This window comes from Papio anubis, chromosome 11, assembly GCF_008728515.1.
Source record: "Papio anubis isolate 15944 chromosome 11, Panubis1.0, whole genome shotgun sequence".
Classification (NCBI taxonomy): Eukaryota; Metazoa; Chordata; class Mammalia; order Primates; family Cercopithecidae; genus Papio; species Papio anubis.
In genome coordinates this window covers 417918-436162 of record NC_044986.1, presented here as the reverse complement: position 1 = coordinate 436162, position 18245 = coordinate 417918, and the positions used below count along the sequence as shown (strand labels likewise).

General features: G+C 52.2%; 1 protein-coding gene and 1 long non-coding RNA gene across 3 annotated transcripts in view; one reads left to right on the top strand and one right to left on the bottom strand.

Moving 5' to 3' along the window:
- The window catches only part of CFAP46 (cilia and flagella associated protein 46), a 119997-nt gene extending 116935 nt beyond the window's left edge, over window positions 1–3062 (bottom strand). Inside the window, exons 1-4 of the mRNA XM_031651966.1 lie at window positions 2943–3062; window positions 2431–2555; window positions 2043–2174; window positions 1460–1524 (exon numbers count right to left, since the gene is read on the bottom strand). Of these exons, the coding sequence (XP_031507826.1) occupies window positions 1460–1524; window positions 2043–2174; window positions 2431–2555; window positions 2943–2991 (371 nt within the window). The 5' untranslated portion in view covers window positions 2992–3062. The remainder of the gene's footprint in view (window positions 1–1459; window positions 1525–2042; window positions 2175–2430; window positions 2556–2942) is intronic.
- Window positions 3063–3812: 750 nt separating this feature from the next.
- On the top strand, window positions 3813–7462 carry LOC103887848. Of its 2 annotated transcripts, XR_652102.4 has the most exons (4): window positions 3813–3984; window positions 4924–5105; window positions 5363–5468; window positions 6686–7462. It is a non-coding gene; the product is annotated as an uncharacterized LOC103887848 (long non-coding RNA). The 2 variants fall into 2 exon arrangements; XR_652101.4 differs by lacking the exon at window positions 3813–3984 and having other exon boundaries at window positions 3991–5105.
- The last annotated feature ends 10783 nt before the right edge of the window (window positions 7463–18245 follow it).

The following is an 18245-nucleotide window of genomic DNA, read 5'->3' as shown; positions in this document are numbered from 1 at the left end:
AGCACTGCTCAATGCCCAGGTGGGAGGAGGACGCCAGGGTGGCTGTGGCAAGCCCACTCCTCTGAGTTTACTCAGAGCCACCATGTGACCCTGGGACAGGACTCATCTTGTTTCCAGGTTTTCAGGAGAGGAGCGGAGGTGCAGGGTGTCCTGACCAGACGGTCACGCCTGCCTGAGTCAGAGGGGTCGCCATGGGACTCCAGCGGCCTGCTGCTTCTCCCTGGATGCCGCACCTCGAAAGGAACCCATCTCCTCCCTGTAAGTGGCTCTCCGCAAATCCCCACTGTGGCCTCCACATGCCCGTGGTAGGGCTCAGAGTCTCCTGTCCCACTGCCACTGCCCTGGACAAGCCAGTGCTGCCCTCTCTCTCCACACAACCTGGCCCTTTCCCAAAGATGATCCTGACCTCTGGCAAGGCTCTGTCACCCCATGGTCCATCCACGGTGCCCCTGAGGGTCCTGGAGCAGAGCAGCCTCCTTCCCGTGGTACGCACCACTCCCGCGTCACACCTCCCTCGGAAACACCCCTTGTCTTTAGAATCTGTGGCTTGAGATGGGGCCTCCCCGTCCCCGTCCCCATGCAGGGAAGATCTCTTGGGCTGGGCCCTACATCCCCACCACTTGCAACAGAGTGTGACCAGAGAGGGCCACCAGCAGACAAGCAGGCCGATGTGGGTAGAAGGGACCAGGGAACCCACAGCTTCTATTTAAATCTCCTCCAAACATTGTATCCTATTCAAATATGTGATATATATTCAAACAAATATGCTTGAAACTGCCAAGCTTGCACAAAACTGATTTGCATAGGATATGAATCAGTTTTCTGCAAGCTTAACAGTTTCAAGCATGATATTTGTTTTTGTGCAGAAAGCACTGATTTTGTAGAAAGTTATGCTGGAGTCGCCTCCGCAGGGACAGCGGCCTTGGCCAAGCCGTCCGCTAGAGGGCAGCAAAGGCACGCTGGGCCGAAGAAGGAACCCTGGGGAAGGAGCCGGGCGCCCTGGGGGTACACCCAGGAAGGCCCTGGAGAAAACAGATTTTTTTTTTTTTTTTTTTCTTGAGACGGAGTCTCGCTCTGTCATCCAGGCTGGAGTGCAGTGGCGTGATCTGGGCTCACTGCAACCTCCGCCTCCCGAGTTCAAGTGATTCTCCTGCCTCAGCCTCCCCAGTAGCTGGGATTACAGGCTTGTGCCACCACGCCCGGCAGAAAACAGCCTCTTCACAGCCACCTAAAATCACAAAAACCGCCGAGTGCTGAAGAGGCTGTGACTCGGAATTCTGCATGAATGTGGCCTAGTCCACACGCTAACGAGATGAGGCAGTGATCACACGTGCATGAAAATCACAAACCACAAACGAGGGGAAAATCCACAGTTCAAATAAATACACCCACTTGGCAAGTTCTGGCTCTGAAGTCTTTCACCCGGTCAATGAGAAAAGACCACTTCAATTTCGCCTACCTCGGTTCTCCTTTGGCAAAGTTTATGGCCTTCATGTACTGAGTCACGCAATTTTCAAATTCCTCCTAAGGCAACATAAAGAAGCACAATTAGACTGAAACACTGAACCCTGCTCATTGCCCTGTCTGCAGATGCCACGGCTCCTTCATGGTTGGCCTGGTACCCCCTGTGTATCCACAGGTGACGGTGTAGCAGACAGCCTGAGTGTCGTGGCGATGTCGTGGACCTGCACCCGGGTTCCCGTCCCACAGACACAGCGAGGCATCAGAAACCGCAGTTGCCTATGCTCCAGCACACCCACCCCACCCCAGCTCCCCTCTGCCCACTCGGGGCAGCTGCAGGTGCAGATGCCACAGAGACCACGCTGCGACGAGGCAAAGGTCCAGGGGTCCTGCATGTCAGATACCACTACTTGAGCAAAAAGCATGAACGGGAAATGGTGCAAGTTTCGTGTCACTCTGGAAATTAATTCCTTCACTCTACTACCCTAAGAACGATTTAAAGCCTGGTCTAGGCTGGCACTGTTCTGGAGGTGGGGTGAAAATTGAACTGTTGGGGAGAAGGGGCACAGGACACCTCTCACCAGGTTTTCTGCCGACTTTGGGGCACACATCTGGGCCCTGCACAGGTGCGCTCGGCCCAGAAACTGGGTGATGGGCGCCTTCACCTTGAAGTACATTTGGATGCAGTCCTCGCTCACCTCTGGCTGCCCCATCTGCAAGAGAACCACCATGAAAGACCACAGACCTGGAGGCGGTGGCCTCCCTGCCCAGAAACACATGGGGCCGCTTTCAGAACAGGCCCCAAGCACCGGTGCAGCCTGTTTGCAGCCCCCACCCTCCATCCTGGCCCCTTGACTGCCCGGCCAGGAGCTGCCTCTCCCCAGCCCCACTCTGCATCCACTAGACGCCCAGAGGCCCCCCCTCTCCCTGTCAAAGCTGCCCTGACGGAGGATCCCGGGAACTAGTTACCTTGAGGGCCTGCTCTGCACACAGAACAAACAGGTCTGGGCTGAAGCTCTCTGAGGGGTCAAACTCCGATTTCCCTAGGTTGGCCGATTTGATCAACTCGTAGGCCTTCTTCAAGGACGCAGCATCTGTCCCAAACAGGCGGTTGAGGAAGGTTTGGTCACTGGGCTGGGAGAAGTGAGCCAGAGAACGCGATCCCGAAGGCCCCAGGCAGCCGCCTCAGGCCCCGGCCACAGCAGCAGTCGCCGCCTGGGAGCAGCGGTGTGGGCACCTTCCTGTATGTTTGCCCTGGTCAGACAAGCGGGAGGTGGGAGGCTCCGGCTGTGGCCCTCGAGGGGTCACCCATCTGGCAGGCTGGGATGAGAGGGTCCGCGGCCTCCCCGGGGCGGGGGTCGTGGCGGGTCTGGGGTCACCCCGGGGCGGGGGTCATGGTAGGTCCGGGGTCACCCCGGGGCGGGGGTCGTGACGGGTCCGGGGCCTCCCCGGGGCGGGGGTCGTGGCGGGTCTGGGGTCACCTTGCTGGCTCTCGGCGCGGGCCAGCTCCTGCGTGATGACCAGGTCCATGACGCCGGCGCCCGGCTCGTCCGCCCTTTCTGGGGTCCGCGGTGCGTCCCGCCGCCAGGGTCGGTTGGGTTCTCCCGCCGCGAGGACCCGGCGACGGTTGCCTGGAGACCGAAAGGGACGCGGACGCGCGGGCTACGGGGCGGCGGCGGGGCCATACTTCGGCGAAGGCGAACAACGCCGCGCGCCCGCCCGCCCCGCCGCCAGCTCCGCGGAGCCCGGACACCGGGGCGGCGACCCCCGGCGAGTGGCGGGAAGAAGAAAGGGAGGGAAGGCGGCGGGGGAGGGCGGCGTTGGGGGGCGCCGGGGGGTCCGCGCCGGCCTCCTCTCCCCGCTCAGGGCTCCTGTGTGCTCGGGTTGTGGTCCTGGCACCGGGCGCACCCTCCCCCTTCCCCGGGAACTTCTGACTGCGTCCTTCGCGCCTGCGCTCCTCCGCTCGTTCGTTCTCTTCCTTTTTTTCTTTCCTTCTTCTCTTCTCTTCTCTTCTCTTCTCTTCTCTTCTCCTCTCCTCCTCTCCTCTCCTCTCCTCTCCCTCCCCTCCCCTCCCCTCCCCTCCCCTCCCCTCCTCTTCTCTCCTCTCCTTCTTCTTCTCTCTCTCTCTCTCTCTCTCTCTCTCTCTCTCTCTCTCTCTCCCCCCCTCCCTCCCTCATTCCGTCATTACTTTAACAGGCGGTGACTTGCCCCTGCCACGGTCCTGGAAGTGCAGCGGGCACAGAAAGTCGCGCAGAGGAAATGCGGGCTGCGGGCATGGAGGGGCCGCCCCGGGGGCGAGCTGAGACCTGGCAGCGGAGCGGGGCGGGACGAGCACACGCAGAGCCCGGCCCCCAGGGAGCGGGGAGCGGCGCGGCCACCTGCCCGGCGGGGCTCCCCACCTCCCTCTCAGCCGGGGACTGAATTGGAGACTGGACGGGGCGCGCAGCCCGAGCGCAGGGAAGCCCGAGCCACTGAAGGACTTGGGTCGACCTGGGGCAGGGAGGGCCCAGGACTCACCCTGGGGTGGGCGCGCTCCGGGAGCTCTAGGGGAGGCCCACCTGGGGCAGGCCCACCTGGCAGATGACCCCCGGGGAGAGGCCCACCTGGGAGAGTGGAATTCCACCCGGGAGAGGGCCACCATACCTACATGGGATCAAATAAGCTGCCTTGACATAGTTTTGAAACCTGAACATCATGTTTCTCAGGCTCCTGGAACCTCACCCCGTCTTGAAGTTGGCATCCTCAGATCCCTGCTAGATGACCATATTCCTTCCCAAAGATAGTTCTCAAATGGGCCTTTGTTGGTAAAGACACTCCACACATGAGTACAGCCTTTGTTGGTAAAGACACTCCACACATGGGTACAGCCTCGATAAAATATTTCACCCCGCAGAGAAAGTATCTCCAAACATAATGTAGTAAGAGATTTCCCAAATCCAAGGGCATTAAATATTAAAACTCAGTTTTCTAGTTACACATTAGCCTTAAATATCAAGAATGTAACACAAAATTATCACAGAACGCAGGAAAAGGAGATGAGAAAGGTCGCAGATGGGCAGCTAGGTGGGTCAGGGCACAGGGCAGGGTCCGAAAGGGTCCCCAGCACAGGAGCATCTGTCCCCGTGGAGTGGGGGGCACCACCCTCCTGGCACGTGGATGTGTGCAGCAACCCGGCACTGCTACGGACCAGTAGTCCAGGCATTCTTATGGAGGCTCCATCAGATCATGGTGGATGATGCCTGGAGGAGGGTGGGTGCAGGGTTGAGAGCTGCAGGTGCTAATCCTGGCTGGTCTCTCTCGTGACCGGCCCCCCTCCAGGAGCCACCAAGCCTCACCTCATTTGAACAAAAGAATCTGCTGCCATCACCCAGGAAATTCCAAGGGTTTTTGGAGCCCTGTGCTGGGTCTTGGGAGCAGAGACTGGATCTGTTCATTTCACATTTTGTCGCCCCATCTTGCCAGGTAGAGACGGTGTCTGTGTCTGGGTTCCCAGGCTGGACCCCAGATGCCTGCTGTATATGTGCCCGCTGGCGTTGCCATCACGGGGCACTCTCTCAGGCGGCTTAAACAGCAGGACAGGAGGCGGGAAGGCCAAGATGAAGGTGCGGCCGGAGCTGGTTCCTCAGAAGGCACCCCGCGTGGCCGTATGTGGTTGTCATCTGTTTCTTGGTGTCCAAATGTGCCCATCTTATATGGACACCAGCCATGGGGTGTAGGGCCCACCCTGAGACCTCCCGTTAAACAGATCACCTCCGTGAAGACCCTGTCTCTAAATAAGGTCACATCCTGAGGTTGTGAGACTAGGACTCCAGCATGAGAGTTTCAGGGGGACACAGTTCAACCCACGACACTTGCTTAACCAGAAGGTGGTGAGAATTCTGAACATTTGTAATTTCACCAGGTGAAAGCCAGGAAGATGGTTGAATTGTTGTTTAAAACATCTCGGAATATATACGTGAGCAGAACAGAAGTTAAAGACAGAGTTTCTTCCAGCACAAGCGAGGCCAGTAAGCAAATCCCACTGGTGTGTATGCACTTAAAAGAGAACTTAGTTGAAATCGGCCTGGAATCCCAGCTCCCGGGGACAGGCAAGCAGAAGCCGGGGGCAGGAGGGACGTGGTGATGTGCGGGGTCCCGGCTCTCCCCGCCGCTTCTCAGAAGAGCAAGGTGCCACCCTCCCCTAGGGGAGCTAGAGAAGGGGGTGGGTGGAGTTGGGGAAGCATGAAGGGTCCCTGGTAGCGGGGTGCTGGCAAGCAGGCTCTCTAATGAAGTGCGAAAATGAAGCCCCTGGTCGGGGGCGTTTGCACATCCTCCCACCACTGCTGTTTAAACTGCCCAAGGGGCAGCACCGGCTCACAAAGCTGCACATCTCACAATGGCCAGGTGGAGCCCAGCCCCGGCTTGGTGACCCCTCCAGAAAGGTGGGGTCCTGGGGACCCCAAAGTCAGCTGGAAGCCGACCTGCACCGCTGTCCCAGGGGCCTGTCCTGTTCTCACTCAGCCTGGCTGGCGTCTGGCACAGCAGTGCTTTGCGGCATCGGTTTCACTTTGGGGCCAGTCAGTGCCGGCACGGCTACTTTGCCCACGGCTTGAGAATCTGAATGTGGAGTCTGGGAAAGGGGGCTGGGCTGGGATCCCCACGTGTGAGGGCCGACTGAGCCTGGCCCCGCAGGATAATGTTGCCCAGGGAACCAGGAGGAGCTGAACCCAATACACCTCTGTGTTGGGCCACGCAGTGGTGAAGGCCACGGGGTGGCCATCCAGCTACGGTTGGTGGGACCCCAGAGCCCACTAGGGGAGGGCGTGGTGAGTGCATGTGTGTGACTGTGAGAATATCAGCAGGAGGGGGAGTGGGTGTGAACGTGTGGCTGGGCTGTGTGTGCCACGTGTACACAAGAGTGCGTGTGTATAGTGTGTGACATGTAAGCATGATTGTGTGTGTGACCCTGTGTGTGTGAGTGTGCATGTGTGTGCACGTGTGGCCCTCCCCTGTGGAGGCACAGGGGAACGGATCTCTAATCCACAGACATCACTGACAACCTGTGCAGGGCCAGGCTCTGGGGATCAGCAGAGAACAAAAGGGACAGAAAGCTCTGCCCCTGGGGGACAAACACCACACTGTGGGGTCCCGTGGCTGGGGGAGCGGGGCCTGATGTGTTCAGGGAAAGCAGCTTCACCCCCCAGGAAAGCAGGAGGATCAGAAGAGGGTCTCCTCACCCCTACAGGCACCTTTCCCGATGGGACAGCCCCGAACGTGGAGCGTGCCAGCAGCCCGGCAGCCAAGTTCCGGCAGTTTCCAGGACAATGCCAGAGGGTGGTGTGCACACGCCCCTGAAAGACGGAAAGGAGAATATCCACCGTCATCCCCAACAGCCCAGCACTCAGCACCCCAGGCTGTCATCCCCAACAGCCCTGCACCCAGCACTCAGGATCCCAGCACCCCAGCATCTCAGCATCCCAGCATCCCAGCCTCCATGTATCCCAGCACGCCAGCATCCCACCACCCCCGGCACCCCCAGCATCCCAAGATCCCAGGAACCCAGCATTGCTGCATCCCAGCACCTAACCTGGGGTCCCACATTTTTATCTGATGAATCTGCAGCTCTTAATTAATACTTCTACCTGCCTTCCCTCTGCCCTCTGCAGACACTGTGCACAGGTGATGTGTACGTGTATATTCTTTTTTGGTTCACAGAAATGGCAGTTGCATCATACCCTGTTTAGCATCATGGTTTCCAGCTAGCTAACCATCCATTCACTCGAAGATATTTTTGAGTCTTCCTGTGTCATTAGGGCAGAGCCTCGTTCTGAACTCTGGGTCCAGCAGGCCCCACTGCGGAGGTTGCTGCAGCTCACGGTGTGCTTGGACAGTGGCAGCACTCTCTTCTCTGAGGCCTCGCTCTTCAACCTTTTGTAAGACCATATTTGCATGTTTATTTTGATGTAAATGCTGAAACATCTGGTCTAGTTTAAAAAATAAACACAAAACACAGCCAAAAGCACACTGTTGGCATTTTCTCCAGTACAGGTTGATTTAAAGAGAACCGGCATAAGACGGTGTGTCTTCTCATCCAGCCATGATGGGCTTTCTCACTCGCTTGCCTTCCGTGTGCGTCTGTTTGCTAACACTAAGAATATGCGCCTCGATATTGATATGGAAAGTGATTCTGTGATTCTTTTCAAACAAAGAATGTGGAAGCTTGATCTTTCCTTCTGTGCTCCTGGACTGGTTCATAGCATTGTAATGACATGTTCCTTAAGGTTTGCGAGAACTTGTAAGGTGGACTTTTCTTTCTCATTTGGAACAAGTGTGTGTATGTATGCATGTGTGTGGGGGTATGTTTATTTGTGTATGCACATGCTGCATATATGTGTAAAGCACGTGTGTCTATATGAATGTGTGAGCAGGTATATATGTGTGCATATGTATATATATGTTGTCTTCATGTGAATGTTTATGTGTGCATGTGTAAGTGTGTGTAAGTACATGTAGGTATGTGTGTTGTGTGGCCATGTGTGTACGTGTATTGTGTGTGCATGTGTCTATGTGTGTACACATGGATGTGTAAGCATATGTATGCATGAGTGTTCATGTGGATGTATATGTGTAGATGCAGATATGTGTATATGTGTGAGCATATGTACTCATATGTAAGCATGTTCATGTGTGCATTTGTGTGGATATGGATGTATATGTGTATACGTGCACTGTATGTGTATCTATGTGCATGTGTGTAGGTGCATGTGTGCATGTATATGTGTACAAGTGTGTGTGTTCATGTAACCACACATATGTATATGTGTTTATTTGGGTGTGCATGTGTACATATGTGTAAGCACATGCATGTGTGTGTACATGTGCAGGTGTGTGAAGGGATCCAGCTCACACTTTGTGGTGTAAGGATCATTTTGAGCTGATGGCGTTTGGGGATCTACAGTGCAGGAGGGTGACTGGTGTGGCTCCTTCCTCCGACGTGAGTGTGGGTGGGTGACTGGCGTGGCTCTCTAACAGCAGCGTCTACTTCTCCTGTGGTAATTGTCTCCTCCAAAATCAATTTGATAATATTTTCCTTAAAAAGCATTCATTTCATCCAGATTTCAGTATGCATAGTGTTGAACAAAGTAGTCTTGTCATAGTTGTTTTTCATTCACTCTGCATCTGGGCTATTTTCTGATGCTTATTTCTGATTTTACTTTTTTTTTTTTTGGTTAGGTTTGTTGATAGTTTCTGTATTTTATTGTTTTCTTTTTTTAAAAGAACCAGCTTTGGTGCCTATTAACTGATCCTATCATTTCCTGCTTTTCAAACCATTAATTTCTTCTTTACTCCTTAGAAAGTTGTTGATGAAAATAATCAAACTCTGTAAAATATTTAAAGAGATTTATTCTGATCCAAATATGAGTGGCCAATGGCCCTGTGACATAGCCTTCGGGAGTTCCTGAGAACACGTGTCTGTGGTGGTCAGGCCATGCTTGGTTGCTTGGTTTTATATCTTTAAGGGAGACGTGAGACATCAGTCAACACATGTAAGACGTACATTGTCTCCGTCTGGAAAGCGGGGACAACTGGAAGTGGGGGGCTTCCAGGTCATAGGTAGATTCAAGGATTTTCTGATTGGCAATTGGTTGAGTCAAGTTATTGTCTAAAGACTTAGAAAGAAATGTCCAGGTTAAGATAAGAGGTTGTGGAGACCAAGGTTTCATCACAGAGGTGAAGCTTCCAGGTAACAGGCTTCAGAGAGAACAGATCATAAATGTTTCTTATCACAGTTAAAGAGTCTGTTCTCTCAGGAATTCCAACAGGGAGGAGGGATAATGAGACACGTCAAGCTCCCCCTTCCCATCATGGCCTGAACTACGTTTTCAGGTTAACTTTGGAATGCCCTTGACTGAGAGGCAGGGTCCATTCAGATGGTCAGGGCTTAGAATTTTATTTGTGGTTTACAAAGTCCTTCTGTCTGCCTCACTTAGCTGTGTTTTGCAGTTCTTGAATTGGATGTTTAATTTACCTATTTTCATGTTTTCTTGTTCACTGATAAGCATGTGAGACTATGAATTTCTATCTGAGCACTCTTGGCTGTGCCTAATAATTTCTGACATGTCTTGTAAAAGCTCAATTCTCAAACTGTTAAAACTCTTTTTTATACAAATATCTGGTCTCTGTGGCCAAGTTCTCTTTAACTCATGAATGAGGTAACGGATAGAAAGACAGCATGACTTCACAGAGTATTTGAGGAATTGAAATTAAATGGGAGAGAGATTGTTGATGAGGAAGGCCAAACTCTAAAATATTTAAAGAAGTTTCTTCTGAGCCAAATATGAGTGGCCATGGACCAGGGTACAGTTTCAAGAGTTCCTGAAAATGTGTTCCCAAGGTGATTGGGTTACAGTTTGGTTTTACATATTTTAGGGAGACAGAAGTTACAGGCAAATCAATACATCTAAGTTGTACATTGGTTCAGCCTGGAAAGGTGAGACATCTTGAAGCCAGGCAGCACGGGGGCTTTCAGGGCTTAGGTGGATTCAAAGATTTTATGATTAGCAATTGGTTGAAAATGTTAAGGTTTGCTTCAGTTGAAGTCAGCAGAAAGAAATGCTTAAGATCAGAGGTTGTGGAAGTCAAGGTCGTTCTTGTTTCGTACATGAAGTAGCTTAAGAGAGAATAGATGATAAACATCTCTTTCTGGACCTTAAAAGGTGCCGGAAATCTCTTACGTAAATCTCTCCTGGATCAGGAAAGGACCTAGTAAGGGAAGACCACTCTCTATAGACACAATTTTCCCCTACAAGAGCGCACTTTGCCCAGCCATTTCAAAACATGTCAAAGACACGTATTTGGGAGTAAAATATTGTGATTTTCTTTAGGGTCTGCTATCTGCTGTCACACGATGCTATGCCAGAGTCAGGTTGGCATTTGGTATCTAATTGCCACAGAAAGTCTGTCAGTCTTACGATCTCTACTTTAGTGTAAATGCTGGTCAGCTGTGCCTAAACTCCAACAGGGAGGGGGAGCCCAGCCTCCCTTCCCATTAATAATCCAGTTTCTCAGGTTTCCTGGGGTCCCCTTGGCCCAGAGGAAGTCCATTCAGTCAACTGGGGGGCTTAGAATTTTATTTTGGGGTTATGAGATCATTAGATAAGTTAGGTCTAAACCTGGTTCATGTCCTACAAAAAGTGTAACCTCTAGGGTTATCTTCTCTACTAAGCTAAAAAAATGTCCCCATTATCATCTTTCTGTAAGATGCCCTCCAGCTTCATGGGGCCGCAGTACGGCAGCCCTGAGGGCCATGATTGGGAAGGCAGCGAGGCGGCATTTTCCGAGGGAGGGGCGAGTGCTCTGCTGTGATATTAAAATCACTCCACCACTAATTTTTGTCAATTTCAAACTTCGGAGATATTTTCCTGAACAGTGGATTTTCTTCTTCATTGTTTTCTAGATATTCGGTAAAGAGAACTTTATTTTCTTTTGGCTTAATAGTTATGTTAGAGAGTTAAAAATGTTCAGATGGTGAGGTTTTCCATTTCATGGTATTGACTACAGCCGGCAGCGGTACTGCGCTGTGACTGGTGAATGTCGCCTGGCTGCGTGTATGCTTTGGAATTCGTGGTTTGCTCTGGGCCTAGATATGTCGTCCATTTTTGTGACTGTTCCATGGACACTTGAAAGGCGTTCGATGACTGTGTTACTGACGACACTCTTCGGGCCTCTGAAGTGTCTGTCTGGCTCTCCCTGCACTCCCTCTGGCTCCGTCGCTCTCAGCAGATGCCAAGTCATTCGGAGCACAGGGTTTGCTGGGGCTTCTCTGTGGCTCATAGCCTTCGCTACCACCAAGTGCCCACCTGTCTCGTTCCGCGCTTGTTTCCCTGAAGCCAGCCTTGGCGATGAAGATCCCAAACCTGCCTTTTCCCTGCTGCTTCACTGCTTCCTTTATTTTAGAATAATTTACATGCAGCAAAGTGAACGGGTGGTAAGCGCTGTGTTTCCGTGAGTTTTGGAAGCGTGTGCACGTGGTCACCCACACCCCTCAGGATGGAGACCCCCCGGTCACCACACAGAGGCCCCTGTGCCCCTTGCAGTCGGCCCCACCCTGCCCTGGGGCACCTCTGCTCTGACCTCAGCCACCGCAGACCAGAGTTGCCTGTTGTAGAACCTCCTGTAACCCAGAGCACAGGGGTTTCCTGGAGCATGTGCTCAACATGGCAGGTGCAATTCTGCCCGAGTCATGGAATTCCGATGGGACGAACGCAGCTCCTCTGGTCTCAGCGGCCATGACCCTGGAGCATGAGGACTCCAAACCCCACTCTTCTCCACTCTTGGAAGGAAACACTGTGTGCAGCCCGGTATGCAGACCTTTCCAGGAACGCCCCTTCCCGGGGCTGGCACCCCCTGAGAGTGGCAGCAAGGTTTGGCTTCAGTCAAAAGAAAAAGTCTCTAAGTGTGGAAGTTAGATGCCACTCAGAGGGGGCTGGATATTTTATTTGGAATGGAAGCTTTTGCCAATGTCCTGAAATCCCACAAATAGGGATCACTTGCTGTGTTCTTTCTCCTTGCTCCCAGCTGAGGTGTGCAGAGAGAGAGGGCGGCCTGCAGGAAGGGGTGCAGGTGCAGGTTCAGCAGGGTGCAGCAGGGCAGGCCTGCCCTCTGAAATGCAGGCCCTCGAGAGCCAGAAAATCCCGGAGTCCCATGGAGGAAGGATGCATCCTCTTGACATGGCTGCAGATGCCCTGCTGGGGAAGTGAGACCCGCAGACCTCTCTTCAGCCCCAGTCTCACCCGGAGCCCTCCCAGTTTATCCACAGTCACTGGGCCATCCGCAAGTCCATCCTGCCCATCTTAATTTTCCTTAAAAGCTGCATTGCCTCCTAACTTTCAAATCATTAGCACAGAGTTATGCCAAGCATTATCTGAGGATCTGAGGATCAAGCACTTTAATGCTCTCTGTCTGTGGTCAGTCTCACATTCCCAGTCCTAATTTTGTGCATTGACATTTTCTTTGATTTGATTTTCTTGCTGTAATTATCAGGTGGTTTAGCAGTTTCATTGCGGTCATTCTTTTTCTTTTTTCTTTTTAAAGAGTTCTCAGAAAATAGTGAACCAGAAGGCATGGTAGCTTCCACTCCAAACCCCAGACTCCTGGGGACACTGGTCAAAGCAGGGGCTGGCCGTGTGGGGAGTGGAGGAGGTGGGCTGTATGCGAGAACTCATTTCTTCTTCCTTCCCCTTGTCTCTCTGGCTGGTCAATGCTAACACTGTTGACGAAAAGAGTCAAACTCTGTAAAATATTTGAGGATATTTATTCTGAGGCAGATATGAATGACCATGGCCTGTGACACAGCCCCAGGAGACCCTGAGAGCATGCACCCAAGGTGGCTGGGGCACAGCCTGGTTTTATGCACTCAAGGGAGATGCATCAGTGAGTGCATGTAAGATGTGCATTGGTTCAGTCTGGAAAGGTGGGTCAATGAGAAGGGGGAGGGGGCTTCCAGGTCATAGGCAGATTCAGAGATTTTCTGATTGGCAATTGGTTGAAACAGTTATTATCAATAGAAAGGAACGCCTGAGTCAAGAGAAGGAGTTGTGGAGACTAAGGTTTTAATCACGCAGATGAGGCCTTCAAGTTGCAGGTTTCAGAGCAAATAGATTGTAAATGTTTCTTATCAGAGTTAAAGAGTCTGTTCTATCAGTAATTCCAAAAGGGAGGAGGAATAATGAGGCACATCCAGCTCCCTGTTCCCATCACAGCCTGAACTAAGTTTTCAGGTTAACTTTGGAATGCCCCTGGCTGAAATGAGGGGTTGGTTCAGATGGTCGAGGGGCTTAAAATTTTATTTTTGATTTACAATAAGACAGCAAAAGTAGACATTTAAAACACAACTGGAAACTAACAGCCCTACTCACTGAATAAAAGGCCTGTGTCTTAAACAACTTTTAGGTTCAAGAACAAACCAAAACTTAAATAAATTAAATAGAGTATCTCAAAAATAGCAAGAAGGAAAGCTGTGACATATCACTGCCAAAGGCAGTGCTCAGAGAAAAAGTACTTACGATTTTTTAAAAAGTACAAGGAAGGGATTAAAAAGACAAAAATAGAAGATGATTAGAAGAACCAAAGCAACAATAAATAAACCCAGCACCTGATCAGCCTGTTGCTAATTAAGAAAAATGGAGAAAATACAAATCACAAAATAATAAATGGAAAAAGAGACATCACACACGTTTAAAATGAAGAATCCTACGGCAGCACTTTGCTGTTCTCAATGGACCAATGACCGTAGAAGAAATAGAGAAAACTGTTAAGAACTACCCAGCCCCACCCAGAAAATCAGGCCATTTTCACAGGGAAAATGTGCAACATCTTTATGGAGATGGTAACTCTGTTGCTTTTTAAAAGATTCTGGAGCATAGCAAAAGAAGGAGAGCTTCAAAATTAATTTTCAAAGTCAGAATAATGTTGACATTCAATTTTGATGAAGGTAGCACAAAAGTGAAAGCTACGAGCCAATCTTGCCTGTGAATGTCAATGTAAAAACCTTAAATAGGATCTTAGCCAGCAGAATCGGCAGTGGATCAGAAAGATTGACCCATTGGGACCAGTCAATGATTTAACATTGAGACATTGATGACTCTAATCCTCCCGTTGCTGGCTGTAAAAGGAAAAATGTGATTACTTCCACAGATGTCTAAAATGCACTTGATAAAATCCAGCATCCATTCTTGTGTAAAAACCCTAAATGAATTAGGAACGAATGGGCATGTACAACATCCCACTTAATGGGAAATATAATGGTCATTTTCACTGTCAGAAACAAGGCAAGGATGTTCGATATGACCTTGATGAAATTTGATCAAAGACAGGAATCAGAGGCACAAATGAAAAGGCAGAGGTGAGGGCACTGGCATGTCAGAGTGGTCAGGTTGTGCACTGCACACCCAGGACTTGATCCCTGACCAGAGGGCACCCTCAGAGCAGGTGCATAACACAGGGTGACAAGCCACAGACTTCCTAGAAAGTGGTGACCAGTTAGAAGAAAAAGAAAAATGAGAAAATAACCCCATTTACAACAACCACAGCAGCACAGATAAAATGCCCAGGAACTACAAGATATTCCCAAAGAAGACCATGAATGTTACTGGCGACTGGAAGAAAAGACTGGAAAAAAGTAGGAAGGACTGCCACATTCTTGGGTAGAAAGACTCAGTATTACAAAGATATTAATTATTCCTAAGTGAGTTGGTACATTTAGTGTGATTCCGTATCAATGCCAATGTATGTACGAGTGTGTGTGTGTGTACGTGTGTGTGTGCACGCATGTCTGAAGAACTGGGCAAGTTCATTCTCAGTTTTATTTTGAAAGACAAATATGCATGGATTCAAAAAAATTCTGTGGCAGAAGCAAGGGTGGACTAGTCCTACCAGATAACAGACATGTCATCGAGGTAGGAAGTTAGCACTGTTCGAGAGCCGTGAACTGGTGAGTGGAGCCGCTGGAGTCTCCAGACCACGGTGGAGCCACCCAGAAATGCAGTGGCCGGAAAGGTGCCCTGCTCGCCGCAGAGGGGGTCCCGCAGCGTGTGACGGCCGGGCTAGGAACGAGCCAACTTGGGCCTCACCTCACACTCGCACCAAGTGCATCTGGAAAAATCAAGTTAAATTAAAAAATAAATAAATCCAAAGCATTCCAGAAAAAAAGAGGAGAACTGTAAACATCCTTGGCTTGAGGAATGGCCATGACTCAAAATCCAGAGACCATGAAAGATGGACAGATACAACTGGAACTGCCTTTGAAAATTATAACAAAGGAAGTGATGACAGTTAAAGATATCAGACCCAACCGACTCCATCTCGCTTCTAACCTCCGAACTGTCCGTGTCCATTCCGGGGCGTAGGCTGAACTAGCCTTGGGAAGGAATTTAGTTTATAGTTTAAATAATAGCCTTTCCCAAAAGCTAAACTACTCTTGTAAAACCAATGAAAGGCCACCAGCTACCAAGTTAGAATGAGAAGGGCTGGAATTCTAAATATTACCAGCCGTGATTCTGGAGGTCATATGACTTGCAGCTTCCCCAGCTACTCTTGAAGGTATCATCACTATCGTGAACCTAAGGTGGGCCTGCTGTCAGCGGCCTGCTGAGATGTCTCTTCAGGTTTTTGATTTCTGACAACTGCATGGCCCCACCTGAAACTGCCAACCAGCTCTGTGACCCTCACCCAGGAACAGGTTCAGCAGAAGAGGACAGCTTTGACTCCCTGCAATTTCATCCCAAGCCAACTGGTCAGCACTCCGGATTCCTGTCCTCTGCCAACTAAATTATCCTTAAAGACTCCCGTTCCCGAGTTTTCAGGGAACTAAACTAAATGGACAACCCTCTCCGCAAACAAGTAAAAAGGCAAACGTGTTGCTGAAGAAGCGTTGGCAGCAGGCAGTGTTTCCCGCAGATAAATGGCCAGTTCCCTTATCGACCCCCTTATTGATCTCCCCCCAGGATTCTCCGAGGCCTCCTTTAGATCAGGCCTCAGCCTCGGGCCCTGTCCTTGGCTGCCCCACTTGGGGTGAGCTGCTCCTGCTTTGCCTGCCTGGCCCTGATGGCACTTCCTGTCCATCATTCCAGGGTGTGCTGGCGGTGGCCAGTGTCTGGGTCTGGGTGATCAGTGGTCTTGCTGCGAAGTGCTGTGTGGCTGAGCGCTCTCATCTGAGCCCCTGCCCCTCAGTGCAGCTGAGCTTGGAGCTGATGATCCCTGGGGCTGGCCAGATCCGTGTCAGCCCCTCAGAGTGGGCCCGCACCTGGAGGCTAATGGCTGTCTCCCGTCCCGCTGAGAGGCACGTGGAATCGGCCTGTGGTTAAGTGACATCCACCAGAGTGAAAAATACAAAAAAGGAGACAGGCCGCCCTGTGTTCACTCACAGGCCTGTGAAAGCCCCTCTGCCACATCCTGCATCAAATATCCTGTTTCTGAAGGCACTGTAGCCTCATCTGAGGACTGAGGGAGGATCCAGTTTCTGAGGGTGCTGCGGCCTCATCAGGCTGAGGGAGGATCCCGTTTCTGAGGGTGCTGAGGCCTCATCAGGCTGAGGGAGGATCCCGTTTCTGAGGGTGCTGCGACCTCATCAGGCTGAAGGAGGACACCCCGGGGCCCTTGACCCTCCCTCCCCCACCACTCTGAAGTGGTGGTCCCTCTCTGCCATCTCAGGAGGCCAGCCCGCCTCCACGCTTCCACAAACAGGGCAGAGCTCTGCATGCAGTGTGCGGGGGACAGGTGGACTCCTGCGTCCTGAGCTCAGGACCCTGGGGGTCACTGTGGGCTGGTGGCAGGTCCAGTGGGCTCAGCTCCTGCTTGGTCCCTCCCTTCCTGGATGAACGCAGACCCCTTACCTGACCACCGAGGCTGGGTCTCTCCATCCACAGATCAGAGACACCACCCATGTGGAGGGTCCTGCCTGTGTTTGGGGCCTGCAGCAGGGAGTCCCGTGCCCATCAGGACAGCTGCGAAGCTGGGGAGGGATCTGCTGGGGTTGCCCACAGGACCTGGGGTGTGGGGCAGGCAGGACATGGCACCTGGTAGGACTTTAGGACATGTTGGTGCCCAGACCTGTGTGTTGACAGCAAGGCCCCTAGCACAGAGGCCGCCCGTGTGACTCACATCAGAGCTTTAAACATTCAGTTTGACAGGGTGTCGGGGCGACTGCCCTTCCTTGCACTCAGGAAGAAAGAGTCGGGCAGGTCTGCTCCTGTAGGGCACTGGCAGTGCTATTTTAGTCGTCCTGCTCTGAAGGGCCTCTCCGCGCCCTGTGTGCTCACAATCTGGGTATTAACAGGCAGGCCCTATCCTCCTCTGAGCGCCAGGACACAGCGGGCGGCTGTTTAAATGCAAGATCAGTCGGCTGTGGCAGGATGCAGTGATTTGAGAGAAAATGTCACCACTCTACCAGCGAAGTTGGAAACCGGGACATCACAGTGACCTCCCTGGCTTGCACACAGCCAGGTGACAGGCAGTGGGGAGCCGCGGGGCCCTCCCCCTGGGATGCCTGCTGACACCAAGCTGGGCAGGGCCCTTCGGAAGGCGAGTGGGAGGACCCAGGAGCTCCTGCTCCCAAGCCCAGGAGTACTTTAGGGAGCACTTTTGGGGGTCACTTGTGCACCCTCCAGACGGAGGCAGTGAGACTGGGGAGCAGCAGGAAGAAGCTGTGGCCAAGGTCCCCGCAGAGCCAGCTGCTCCGAGCCTCGCCCAGGGCACAGCTGAAACGCAGCCCCAGGCTCCATGCCAGTTCTCCAGGCACTGGCCCGACTCAAGGCGTCCTCCTCTTGAACAGCTGCTCAGGTTAATTTCCCATGGACAGCGGGATTCCAGCGTCCTCCTTCCCTCAGTCCTTGTGGCGCCATCCCCTGCCTGGCCCTGGACCCCTGTCCTCTGACGGGTTCCTCTTCCCCTCATGCCTTTACTTACTTGACAGATGTTCACACCACCACACGCTGAGCTCAGCATCTCCTGGTCACAGGTCCCTGGAGCCCGTGGGCCAGCACCAGGGGCCTGCCTGCATGTAGGACCTTCTCTGCACAGTCGCCATCTCCAGGCATGGTGAGGGCCCAGGGGTCCATCTGGCCTGAATCTCCGGGGTAGGAGCTGGGCTTTGAGGCACACGGCAGCCTCTGCGCCATGTTTCGGGGGTCAGGAGTTGCAGCATAGCTCTGCAGGGGGAGGCAGGAGGTGATGTGGCCACTCCTCCAGCACTGGCCTTGCCAACTCTGGTGGAGACCCCCAGGCTGTCGAGGGCCACAGCGATGCCC